Below are 13,419 nucleotides of genomic sequence, written 5' to 3'. Positions count from 1 at the left end.
ACTAGACAGTGCAGCGCGAAGCCCCGCCCATTTCAACAGCCCTGGTGCTTAATATTTTGCATATGCCGGTGCGGTGGGCGCGGTTTGCGCGTGGGAGGCGTGGTTTCCCGCAGGGGAGGTTTTATAATGCCCGGCTGCCAACAGAGTGTGGCATTGCCGTTGAGCGCACTGAGAGGAAGGTGACAGTTGGGTGAAGGGTCAGAGTGGACATTAAGGTGAAAGGTCAGGGCACTAGGAGCCATCAAGGGCTGGGACTGGAGGATCTCCGCCGTTATCCCCGTACAGGACCTACCAGCCTCAGAGCCCCTCCACTGCCTATCCATGGCCTCCTGCGGCCGCGGGCTGCTGCTCGCCCTCCTGGGCTCGATGCTCCTCTGCGCCCTGGTCGTCCTTATGGTGGAGCACCGGCGGCGGAGCTTCGCGGCCCCGCAGGCAGCCGCGCAGACCTTCTCGGCGTACATCAGCACCCTGCGGCGCGTCAGGCGGGACGTGGAGCCAGCGGCCCCCGAGAGCCCCCGGCCCGTCCTGGAGGAGATCGGACCGCAGGACGTGTTCATCGCCGTGAAGACCACCAGCAAGTTCCACCGCTCGCGGCTGGACCTGCTCATGGAAACCTGGGTGTCCCGCAGCAAGGAGCAGGTGAGGGGGGTCCCTGCGAGCAGGTGTATGGGGTAGGCAGTGGGGTCAAGCATGTAAGTGGATCGCACCTACCGTGATTACCAAGGGTCACTCTTAATGTTTTCCATAACATCTGTCATTTTGCCCACTTTCTGCTTTTTTCATGTTCCACTTCCACTTTTTGCAAATGTATTGGTTACCGGTGACTTTTTTACTCTTTCCCCACAAAATGTTCGCACCTCCCTGCAAAAAGACCATAGCGAAGTAGGCCACGTGCAGTGTCAGTGACATATGGGTAGTGGGGGCGCTAGGTGCCGAGGGTAGCCCAGTTTGCGGTGGTGGGAAGGAGTGAAAGGGTTGCGAAAGTGGACACCAGAAGTGTAATGTAACGGAACCTGTGAAACTTGACTCAGTGAAGTGGGTGGTAAGGGAGAGATGATCGTGGGCGTGGAGCAGGTTTAATAGGCATTTCAGTGTAGACATGAACCAAGATGAAGATGCCGGTGACAGTGGGTTAGGAGCCAAACTGCGACTTCCCAAAACATGCGAGTGTCGGTCGCGTGCAGCGCCCCAGTGTGAAATGTAGAAGTTACTTAGCAGCGGTGCACTCGTCATTCCCAAGAGCACTTTCGCCCTCCCCGTGGCCGCGCACGCTGGGGGTGCTCTGAGTGACACTCTGTCCCTCCCCATGGTGTGACTGCCTCGCACTTCATCCTCCCAACACGCTTGTCGTGTTGGGAGGTGAACGAGCACGAGCTAGATTTCCGTTTGTGTGAAGTGTGCGGTTCTCCTCCCAGTCAAGTGACGCGACTTGCACCACCCTCCAGCGTGAGCTTCTGGGCGCTATGCAAAGCGTATGGCCGACAGCTGGATCCATATACCTAGGAGTGTGTAATGCTGGGATATTAGAAAACCCCCAGCATTGAGGTGGCAGTGCATGACATGCTTGCAGAACTGTCACCGTTACCAGCTCCCACCCTTAACCAATCGTGTGTTAGTTTCACAATTCCGGTGCGTGAAACAAGTTATCCTATCTCAGGAATGGCCATTTGGAAAGTTGTTCTTTTGGCGGGGCCGGGTGCATGTTGAGTGTGGGTGGAGTGCCAGGGCGGGGGTGGCGCCTGTCCACGACCCCATGTCTGTAGATAACTGTGGGAGAGTCGGCTTCCAGTGCACGTCTGGGGTCTTCGCTTCCCACCCTCACCACAAGACGCCACCTCAGAAACCTCCACTCGCCTCGGGGACCGGCTGCGAGTCCTCATTTCCTCCGCAGTGTGTGGCTTGTGTTGAATCATCCGAATTGCTGCGCTCTTGAAATATAATCTTTTACACACAGCCCCTGCCCGTGGCTAGCGTTTTCCGCACTTCAAAGCGTGTCTGCCGGAGAGATGGGCCCCGTTGTTGCGATTGAAGCGCCGGGTGTGGGTGGGGAGGGGGCCGGCTAACGTGAAACACAAGTTGCCCATTTCTTTCTAAAGTGGTCCAGTCCCTATGGGTAGAAGCTATCTCCCCACCCCCACTGGAACCGCAGCTCGGATTCAATGACAGGATTAAAGGCATTCTTTCCCCTTCAAGGAAACTCGTATTCGGTTGCTCACATCCCGTAGCGCCCCCCTCCCCTCCAATCCCCATCAGCGAGTGCACTGGGCTCTAGAGACAATGGAGTCTGCCAAGGGAAGCGCCTTGAGTACAGCGCTTCATAAATCTCACAAAAGACTGGTTAAAATGACCATTCCAGCTCATATCCCCAGAGAGGGCAGGAATCCAGAAGATCCGAATCTACATAGCCTGACCGGTAGAGTACGGTGTCCCTTGCCGCTTGGGTGGACTTGAGGGACAATACACGATAAAGTAATTGGTCAACAAGTACGTGCCTCAAAGTGCTGATTGTTTTAATCCCACATATAATTTGGGAGCACGTCAAGAGCAGCTCTGCAGATGGAGACCCCTGCGGATTCTTTGGCGGTGATGGTGACATCTTAGCTCAACTGAGCGGTTGAAGCTATGAGGTTTGCACGTTTTTCCTGCTCTACGGCGCGTTATCAGAACTCAGGAAGAGTCCATAGGGTGTATCGGCAGCCTTCCTGGTAAATAAGAGGTGGGATCGCTTTATGCTAGCGATGCTCCCGGGGTAGCTATTTGCCCAGGATCACACCATGCGCTGGGTAAACTGGCTTGGAACTCTTGTTTTTCTAGTTCTACGGGTAGCATCGTCTCTGAAGCACATCGTCTTAGTGCAGGTAATGCAGAGCTGTGAGGCACTGTGTGTGCCACAAGTCAAGGTGCTAGTGTTAAAACGGACCCCAGGGTGTTTAGCGTAGAAAGTGAGGACAGACTGGTTTCCACAGTAGCCCGCAGTGAATGCTTAAGATGCGGGTCGTGCCTCGCACTCCTGCGTCCATCCTCCCCATCATGGGTGAATGCACCGGGCCTGGTCCCAGCGATGGGTAACTCACGGCGCATTAATGAGGCGCTGTGTTTGGCAGGCAGATGCCTGTTTATTCCCTCCCCCTTTCTCCGCAGCTTGCGGGTGCGGCGCAGCATGAAATGCGATTTGTGTCGCTGTGCTGGGCCTGTCAGCCGGGGAACAAGGCCAGGCCTCCTTAGCATAATGGGCTGCTCCAAGGGGTGGGGGCCTGTTCTCAGGGTGGTGCCCCCGAGAAAAGCATGCCCCCCCCCCCTTCCTTGGCTTACCAGACATGCTAATCAGTTGTTTATTTGGATCTGCATTCAGAATCCTTATGCTGCGTGTATTGGGGGGTCTCTCCATCATGGGGGCGCTGTGCAGACAGTGTCCCACGCCAGTCAGTCGTCGGCCACCAGTGTATGGCTCGATCACACTGAACAAGAGGATGGGTTTCCAGTAATTGTGTGCGATTTGGGGAACTCTGCCTCTTGGCGCTATATATTCAGCGCTTCAAGTGAACGTGGATGTGTCCATGGAACTTGTCCCAAATTGTGACCAGGTGGCCACTGGGCTTGTGGCCAGCCTGAGTCTGCCCTCGCGGGTCTGGTTTCTAGTCCATAGTTTCCAGAACATTTTGCTATCTGACATGCCTTTTCAGAAGCAGACCCTCTTCTATTGGTTAATCGGGTCATCCCCAGATTGAGCCTTGGGTGGTGAAGCAAGGTGCCCCCTTACGGGTACACAACACTCCAGGCTAAAACAAGATGTACGCCTTACGTGTCTGACGCGCCTAAACGGTGAAGGCCTGGCAGAGACTAGACACTAGAAGGCTAAAGCGATGGTCGACCCTACTGAGATGGCGCCAGTAAGCACTTTGTCAGGGGAGGGGATGCGCGGGACCAGTAGGTCACATCCTGGCTGCGCATCCCTTTGCAATGAGAGCCCCCCTTACCCTCTGCCTTGCAGCCCAATTGCTTGTCAGGTGCAGCTGAAGGTCTTGAAATTGACCCTGCTTCTGTAGGTTATGAGATGTGTGCACGCCACGGTCTGCGCCTTCCAGATGCCACGCACAGAGCGCCTTCCGATCTGTTGCATTTGTTCGGGGAGCTACGGGTGGCATGCTACCCTGGCATGTCCATCAGGGCGCCACGGGGACCCTTTGTACGGATGTAGCGGTTCTTGATTTGCCCCCAAAAGACCAATCCCCCACCCACCTCCAAAGGCTGCTCACTGACCACAAATAAAGGGAACCCTCCTCCGTCCAGCCCCTTGGCATCTTTTACGAGTGCCATCCTTCCAGACGAAGGGGGAAGGGCCCTAGGACAGAAGAGATGTTCCGCGCATCCAAAGTGACATCCATGGGAAGGCGCTGGCGCTTTCTTCGATGTGCTTTTTGTCTTGCCCATGTCCGCCTGGGATGTTTGAGTTCCCAGAGGCCGAGCCTGTGCTCTCACGCTGTCCCCAAGCGCACGCTAACAAAGCCCCCTTTCTCCGGCCCAGTGAAAGGCTTCCCAGCCCTTGTGTGGGGGGCTTTCCATGGGAACGCGGGAGCCCCAGTCGCTGCGTCCAGGTCAGGTTGCCTAGAGATGAGGGCGACGAAGCCAGGGGGGTTCGGGCCGGCGTGGGCCTCTGCTCCCCGGCTCCTTTGACAGCCTTTTCAGTGACACCCCAAGTGCCGCCACTTGAGGGACAGCCGTTTGAGAGGAAGCTGATGTTGACGGAACTCCCCGTGGTTCTAAACCAAGGGGCTCTCCGAGTAGGCTGTGGGAATGGACGCTTCCCATCCTGACCTGTCCGGCAGACCCGCGAGATTTGTCTTCGCACGACAAGGTGCCCTGACAGCCTTTGTTGGCTTCTGGGCGACCAGGCATTCTTCTGGGCGACTAGGCATTGTATTTGCTTCTGAAATCTCCCTGGGTAGAGACTCGGGAACTAAAGGCCGTGGTGTGTGGAGATTTTAGAAGAGGCACTCTGGCCTTAAATGGCTTCCCGCCCGTTCTACTGTGTCCTTTCCAGCTTTGATCAGCGCTTTTCATGATGTGGAAACCGTGGCCTGTTCGGTCCCATTAGGATCCCATTGGCAGCAGCCACGTCCCTGGCCTGTAGTGACCCTGCTGTCAGCCTGTCCTGAGCTCCGGGTGCTGTGGTCGGTTTCAGGGTCAGGTGAGCATTGTCTTCCTGCCCATACTCTGTTATTCAGAATGTGAAATCGAACTCGCACTTTAAATGTACCCAAACATGGTCCACATGTCGGCTGATTATACATTTTAACAGTCTGTCTACGAACCTTAAAAAAAAGATAGGGCCCGATTCTCAGAACTAACTTAAGACAAAATCCTAAACTTACTACCATTTTGGTATTCACAGAAGGCACTTACTCATTTCGGTATTCACAGAAGTTAGGAGTCCTAACTTTAGGACTCCTAAATGCCTTCTGTGAATACCGAAAGCCTTAAAATTAGGATTTTTCTCAGTTTAGTAGTAGTATAGTTAGGACTCCTAACTTTAGGACTCCTAAATGCCTTCTGTGAATACCAAAAGTCTTAAAATTAGGATTTTTCTCAGTTTAGTAGTAGTAAAGTTAGGACTCCTAACTTCTGTGAATACCAAAGTGAGTAAGTATCTTCTGTGAATACCAAAATGAGTAAGTGCCTTCTGTGAATACCAAAATGAGTAAGTGCCTTCTGTGAATACGAAAATGGTAGTAAGTTTAGGATTTTGTCTTAAGTTAGTTCTGTGAATCGGGCCCATAGTGTTTGGTCACTCCTGCTCCTATGACCCCCGAACCTTGATACTGATACATATCCAGTAACTCTGCCCACAGTCCATGTGTAATCCAGCTGGGCAGGCCTCATCTGTACCCTGCAGCTGCACTGTGGGAGCCCGGCTAGACAATCCAGCAAAGGACGCCCCTCATCACAGCTTCCTCTGGGTACACTGGGGAGAGGGGTAGTATGGGGTCAGAGCCCGGATGGCCCCACACTCCACCAAACACCACCACCACTCACATCCACAGTGATGTGAGGACCACAGCAGGAGCACAGACAGTCCTCATTTGTACCCTGCAGCTGCACTGTGGGAGCCCAGCTTGGCACCCATCAATGGACGCCCCTCATCACAGCTTCCTCTGGGTACAGTGGGGCGAGGGGTTGTATGGGGTCAGCGCCCAGCTGTAGGCTAGTCTGTCCCACACTCCACTGAACACTACCACAGCAGGAGCACAGACAGTCCTCATCTGTACTCTGCAGCCACACTGTGGGAGCCCAGCTTGGCACCCATCAATGGACGCCCCTCATCACAGCTTCCTCTGGGCACACTGGGGTGAGGGGTTGTATGGGGTCAGAGCCCAGCTGTAGGCTAGTCTGCCCCACACTCCACTGAACACTACCACAGCAGGAGCACAGACAGTCCTCATCTGTACCCTGCAGCCACACTGTGGGAGCCCAGCTTGGCACCCATCAATGGACGCCCGCCCCTCATCCCAGCTTCCTCTGGGCACACTAGGGTGAGGGGTTGTATGGAGTCAGAGCCCAGCTGTAGGCTAGTCTGTCCCACACTCCACTGAACACTACCACAGCAGGAGCACAGACAGTCCTCATCTGTACCCCGCATTGTGGGAGCCCAGCTTGGCACCCATCAATGGACGCCCCTCATCCCAGCTTCCTCTGGGCACACTGGGGTGAGGGGTTGTATGGAGTCAGAGCCCAGCTGTAGGCTAGTCTGTCCCACACTCCACTGAACACTACCACAGCAGGAGCACAGACAGTCCTCATCTGTACCCCGCATTGTGGGAGCCCAGCTTGGCACCCATCAATGGACGCCCCTCATCACAGCTTCCTCTGGGCACACTGGGGCAAGGGGTTGTATGGGGGTCAGAGCCAGGATGTCCCCAAACTCCACCACCACCCACCTCCATAGTGATGTGAGGACCACAGCAGGCCACAGGGCCTTAAGCATCTTCCACTCTGTAGAACACATGTAACGCGCTGGGGAGCCCCCACCACAAGCTGGCAGTGCACACTTGACCCAGCACCACCAGATGGAAGGCCCCGCCACCGGACAGCGCTCTGCGATAGAAACAAGCGGTCTGTGTTTTAGAAGCCAGGTGGGTCTAGTCATAGCATCACTGATTGGTCCAATCAGTGATGTCATAGCATCACTGATTGGTCCAATCAGTGATGCTATGACTAGTGCAACAGGTGACCTTGTGCGGGCGAATCAGGGGTGCTAGAGCTAGTGCAAGCGGTGACCTTTTCCAGGAAGAGAAGGACAGTCTTTGAATATCCTTCCGGTATAAACTTTGAGGATCAGTCCTTGAGAGCCGCAGCAGATATAATCCCATCACTCCGTCCTCAGCCTCCCATTATCACACACCTTTAAAGGAGTGCGGGTCACACTCCCCTCAGGGGTCCTGCCAGGACCCCCCTCTGTCTGAGGCTTTTCATGTGGGCGGAGCTCTTCTGTACCCTTGTAGTGGTTCGGGGTGGAGTGGGTCGGTTGCCATAGCGACTCTAAGCCATAGCTGTATTGTTACCCCCTGTAAGGACACCCTCGGTAGCAGTGAATACTTGCTGGTGGCGTGAGGCCTGGTCCGCGCTACCCTGGGCATTCATGGCAGGGACTTGTGTTGAGGGGGCCATTTTCTTCCGGGGATAGGTCTCTATCCGCTCCATGGCCTGTGCCGTGCATGTTCCCATTGTTTTTGCTCTGTATTGTTTTGTCAACAGAAAATCTTTCAAAACGCGAGTTTGTGCCAAAGCTGGAGGGCGCGGCGCCATTTACAGTAAACCTGCCGCGCTTGTGGATAGTAAATACACCGGCGTTTACCGTGCAGTCTCTTCCGCCCACCCCACCTAGAAAACGGGCCCCCACCCTCGCGCGCTTTGAGCGCTGTTTGGCTGTTTGTGTAAATTGTTTCTACAGCGCGGCGACGGGCTCCGGGTTGGGATAACAGCCCTCGGTGATGCCAGCCGCAGACAAAGGCCTGCTGGTGGGCAGCGCCGGGGAAGAATAGCCATTGTTCGGAGGGGCCCTTCCTCCGCGCACACCCCGGCTCCCACTTCCTGTGTCCGCCGGGCCATTGTTTCTGGGACCGATAATTATAGCCTCGCTCGTCTACGGTGGCCCTTCAGTGACATCTCTAGCAGGGCGGCTGTGAAGAGGTGAACAGAGCTGATGCCTGTTCTAGTCCTATTCTGTGCATGGTGAGGATAGCTCCCGGCGGCAGCGTTCCTTACCATTCGTGCAGCAGGTGCAGTGCACCCGGTGACAAAAGAGTTATAGGTATATCACACCCTAAATAGATTTTTACACCCTAAATACATTTTTTCTTTTTTATGTAGCGCGTATTCTTTACTACCAGCAGAGGGTGGGCGCTTTTTCCTTGTGTGCGGTGGTCACCAGGGCTGCGGCAGCGGCTGATCAGCTATGAAAGGGAGATTACAAGGAAGGAAGCACTATTGGTCATGATTTCAGCAACTATATATAGAGTTATATATGGGTAACAGTGCATTACGGAATGGTTTTCACCCGAGGGTTCTGAGCGATATCAAATAGACAGCTGGAGCTCCAGTTGTCTATGACGTCACTCAGAACGCGGATAGAAGCTCTGTGAGAGCTATACAAAACAAAACGCATAATTCGATTGGCCCTGCTTATCCCCAATGACACCCTTGCAACGCTACTGGGCAGTCCTACAGTCAGTGATTTAAATGGGCATAGCACTTTTATTTGAAAAGGCGGGCCTCTGCACTTCTCATCTCTGCTGTAATACCCTTTACTCGAGAGTATCGGCACATCTCGGGTACTCTGAAAGAGTGACGACCACCACGCCTGTATTGCTTTTTAAATAAGATTCTCGGTATTTTCGACCCAAAAATTAATTAGCCAACAAAATAGATCCGCGGGATAATGCACATGCTGCAGCTGTCTGTGTTGCTTCCATGCACCGGTGCTGAAAAGAGGCCTGTTAACAGTCCATGTTTTTAGAGTTGAAAAGGGGGTGGTCTCCAGGCTTCATTGTATCGTAGAAGTGGCAAGATGTAGCCATATTAATTATGCTGAGCCGAAACTTTGGTTTGAGGATACCCCTCAAATGACGCATTTTGAACTAAGGATGTTTGAGGTTACTTCAGCAATTCAAGGGGTGCTTCGGGAAGCAAGGCACCCCTCGCGTTCCCTCCCCGGCCTGGGCCGTGCTCTCCCTGTGGGTGTGCGGGCGTGCCTTCCGCGAACATGCCCCTGACGTGCTGCTCTGTGTACAGTCAACAGAGCCCACGCTGCCGTCAGCGAGTTTACACTCCAAACACAGGTGCCAGGCTGGGCAGAACTGGTTGGGAGCACTCCTGGCCGTGCTCGGGTGAACGGGAAGCACCTGTACCGGCCCGCGGGCCCCGCCTCTCCCTGTCGTGTGCGGCGGAGCAGGTTTGGGGAGTCTGGGGTCAGCTGCCAGTGAGTTTACACAAGGTGCGTGTGCGAGGGCCGCTGTGTGTGCTTTGAGGCAAGGCCTCTCGGATGAAAGACACGTGAGGGGCTAGGGGGAGATAGGAGGGCTTCCTTAATGGAAGGCAACACCCCGTACCGCCTTCAGTAAATTCTTCCGGGCTCCCCACTTCTGGGTGATATACATCCGTGTTTCACCGGGACTGTTTATATTGCCCCCGTGGACACTACGGCCCGTTATCTAATAAAGGACTGCGGTAACCCCCTTCAGGGCACTAGACCGCCCCTTTGCAATGGTGCCATCTGCTGGCCAGTCGGAGCAGGGACAGTTGAGTGAAACCTGCTTCCTGGTTATTGATGAACATGGTGACAGACCTACCTCCCTTGGAGCACAACTGCTGAGCAATGCTTTCAGAGTAGGCCTTGGTGTTAAAGACTAAGCCGGAGAAACACTGCTTTACAAATAAAGGCAGTTAAGCGAGAGGGAAAATAAAAATGCAACACTAAAATAAAATAAAAAAAATCCCCAGCATGTAAAAAAGTAACTGGCTATGACGACACGTCCAGAGGCCTACTCAGCATTTCAGATAATCCACATTTGAGGATTTTTTTTCTGCAGAGCACCCGACGCGTTATTAACCACAAACTGTAACATTTGGTAGTAGCCACAGAGGGCGCTTCCTGCGGCTCTCTCAATGACCACCTCCCCTCCTTTTCATGTCAGGGGTCACCAGTGAGAGCCAGCGGAAAGTCAACCGACCAGTTTCCTCGAGCTTGCGCCTCTAGTTTGAATTTCCCGCTGGGTGAGTGAGACAGGTTAGACGGGCTGCACATGGCGTGTGGGCCGAGAGTGACTTGGAAGCTGGAACCAGTTACATTCCTGCCTCAGGCGACACCTCCCGCAGCGTACGCACCCACCTGAACAAAGCATTCTCCCTCTGCTTCAGGATTTAAAGAACCAAGCAAACGACTCAGTACGGTTAAGCTAACTGACAGGGGCTTTGGGCAGCTGTGCAACAAAGGCATCCTTAGAATTGGCTTATTTTATTTTCTTTTAAGTACAAGTGCACCAAAATATACCTCGGAGGAAGCACTTGGTGAAGGCGGTGCATGAACTTTACTGATGCCATTTTGCATACAGCTCTTCTGTTAATTAGGACATATTGAGGCCTACTGAGGGCGGTTGCACAACTAGGGGCCTTTGTAATTGAGCAGAACATGTCCTCTTCCTCGCTAATTTTACATTCTCCATCTACTGACGGTGCATAGGTGTCCCCTGCTGCAGAGTAGAAGAACAGCAGCTTCCTTTAGAACCCTTATCTGCTATAAACCTAGGCCCATGGGAACTATGCAAAAGGAACAAGTGATGGACAGAATGCAGACTAATGTCATACATTCACCCCAGTAGAGATCTGGGCCTAAATCCATCGTTTTTTTGCTCGCCATGCCATTCCAGTTTGGACCCAGCCATATGCAAATCAGTCCTGACCCTGTGCCCCATGGGAACAGTCTGGCCTGAACTGCCAGGCCAGGACCTCCCTGGACTGGAAACCGGTATCCTAGGACCGATTTTGGGCTGCATGGCAGAGCACGGGTCCTACTTCTGGGCATACCCGTCCCACTCAGGGTGACATGTGCCAAAAGAATAATTGATGGACAGAATGCAGAACAATGTCATACATTCACCCCAATAGAGATCTGGGCCCAAATCCATCGTTTTTTTGCTCACCATGCCATTCCAGTTTGGACCCAGCCATATGCAAATCAGTCTTGGCCCTGTGCCCCATGGGACCAGTCCAGCCCGAACTGCCAGGCCCTGTCCTCCCTGGACTGGAAACAAGCATCCTAGGTCAGGTTTTGGGCTTTTAGCCCTCATAATCCAGGATAGCTTGACTCCAGTGGTATGGGGAGCACGGAACCCAAGTCTGGGCATACCTGTCCCACTCGGGGTGACAAATGCAAAAAGAACAATTGATGGGACCGAATGCAAAAAATGTAATACATTCACCCCAGTACAGAGATCTGGGCCTAAATCAATAGTTTTTTTGCTCACCATGCCATTCCAGTTTGGACCCAGCCATATGCAAATCAGTCTTGACCCTGTGCACCATGGGAACAGTCCAGCCCAAACTACCAGGCCAGGTCCTCCCTGGATTGGAAACAAGCACCCTAGGACCAGTCCTAGGCCAAACGCAGTGGCCACACAATTGCATAATTCCATGGCCGTGGCTATACATTAATTTGCAACAATGTGTTGTTTCTGCACATGCAGTTTACCCCACTGACCCAGAATTAAAGCCCTGTCTTCTCACATTTTTGTTGATCCAGCCTTTTCAACAAGCCACACACTTGGCTCAGCAGGGTTTTTAAGCAGCTGACCCCAGCATACAAAGTAACTATGCTTACATGCTATAAAGGTGATACATTTGTGACTTCAACTGTGTCAAAACTTGGTTGCTAGGAGCTGCCATCCAAAATGCAAGCTCTAAAAATGAAAAGCACGTCCTACGCCTCTGTTGCAGACGAGTTATCAGCTGATTTGGAGGTAGCTTAGGCGCCGTTTCCTCTTGAGACCGAAGTGGCACAGTGTGCGCGCGCGCTTCCTGTCTCTCGTGACTCACGGTGGGGGTGGATGGCCTTTACTGGGCCTGATATTTCTGCTTCCTTGAAGAGAAGCACAAGTGAAGCCACAAGCAGGCCCAAAATGTAGAGCGGCGATGAAGCTGAACTTGAGCCAGCGTCATGTCACAGGTGTCCTAGTTTGTACCATCGCAGGGCCTTGGACGGGAGCCTCGTTGTCTGGATCTTACACTGCTACTCGCCATTTGCTGAGGATCTGGCATGCTGCTTTTCTTCATTTACTCATTTCATTTGTCACCCAGTGGTCCACTTGGCCTTCCTTTCAGATACCTGTGGAAGGCTGGTGAGAGACAGCAATAGAATGCGTAATATTGTCATTTGGGTCTTTGGCGGGAACCCGCACTGGACGTCCTCCTGCCCAATAGCGGGACCTTTAGAGCGTGAGCGAGAACGGGCCAGTGCTTCAGAGCCCAAACTGCACATCTACAACTACTGGCTGGTGGCTGAAAATGAGCCTCTAAAGGCAGATACCTCTAAAGATGTGACCTGTCTTGTCGTGAGGAGCAAAGCCACGCTTGCAGTGGGTGCTGGACACCCAAAGTCCTGCCCTTTTCCCGTCTGCAACAGTTCTCCCGTTTGTCATTATTCACTATCTCATCGTTTGATGCCTACCGAAGCAGACAGTATAACAGACTGCCTTGCCTGAACCAATGAGATCTCTTATAGGCAGTAATATGGGAGGTGGTGTTTAGAAAAGGGGTCCCCTGTCTTTGCAGTTACATCTCCACCAGCACACAGGATGTAATCCTGACTGCTTCTAAAGATCTAATGTCATCCAGTGCCATGTGAAGCCCAGTTCACCACATCTCTCTCAAAATAAGAAGGCGCACCATGAACCCAAGACATTGAGATATTTGTGCTGAAAGTTTCCTTCACATGTTGGTGAGAACAAGAGCCTCAAACTTTGATTACTTGTTTTCTACAGAGCTTTCTCAGATGTCTGTGGACATCATTCCAGCAGCTGTCTTGGTGGCCAATGACATGAGACACAGTTGCGACATGCCTCTAGTTCAGCTTGGTCGTTTGACCGGCCTGACTGTCCTCTTGCAACTTCCTTCCAAAGCACAAAGACTGCACGTCACCATTCATTCCTTCCTTCCCTTCAGGGGCTACATCTGAGCTGGGAGTGTGCTCCCCACAAATGGAATTTGGTTATCACTTCAATAATTTATGTTGAAAAGCATGGTGCATATCTTTAAATATATTGAACTGTCTTCAGCCAGAGGACATTTTGAGTATACTGCCCATACTGCTGATTGCCCACTTCTACCTGGAGCACATACCATGCGATGGTGCAGCCAGTGGTGATACAT

At 52.9% G+C, this 13,419-nt stretch overlaps 1 protein-coding gene across 1 annotated transcript in view; it reads left to right on the top strand.

The window, feature by feature from the left end:
* Positions 1–147: 147 nt before the first annotated feature.
* The window catches only part of LFNG (LFNG O-fucosylpeptide 3-beta-N-acetylglucosaminyltransferase), a 30,236-nt gene continuing 16,964 nt past the window's right edge, over positions 148–13,419 (top strand). The window contains exon 1 of the mRNA XM_085629216.1: positions 148–639. Coding sequence (XP_085485342.1) covers positions 322–639 — 318 coding nt within the window. The 5' untranslated portion in view covers positions 148–321. The remainder of the gene's footprint in view (positions 640–13,419) is intronic.

The sequence above is a fragment of the Triturus cristatus genome, chromosome 10 (assembly GCF_964204655.1).
Source record: "Triturus cristatus chromosome 10, aTriCri1.1, whole genome shotgun sequence".
NCBI lineage: Eukaryota > Metazoa > Chordata > Amphibia > Caudata > Salamandridae > Triturus > Triturus cristatus.
Note: the sequence above shows the minus strand (reverse complement) of the source record. Positions and strands in the feature narration are given on the sequence as shown.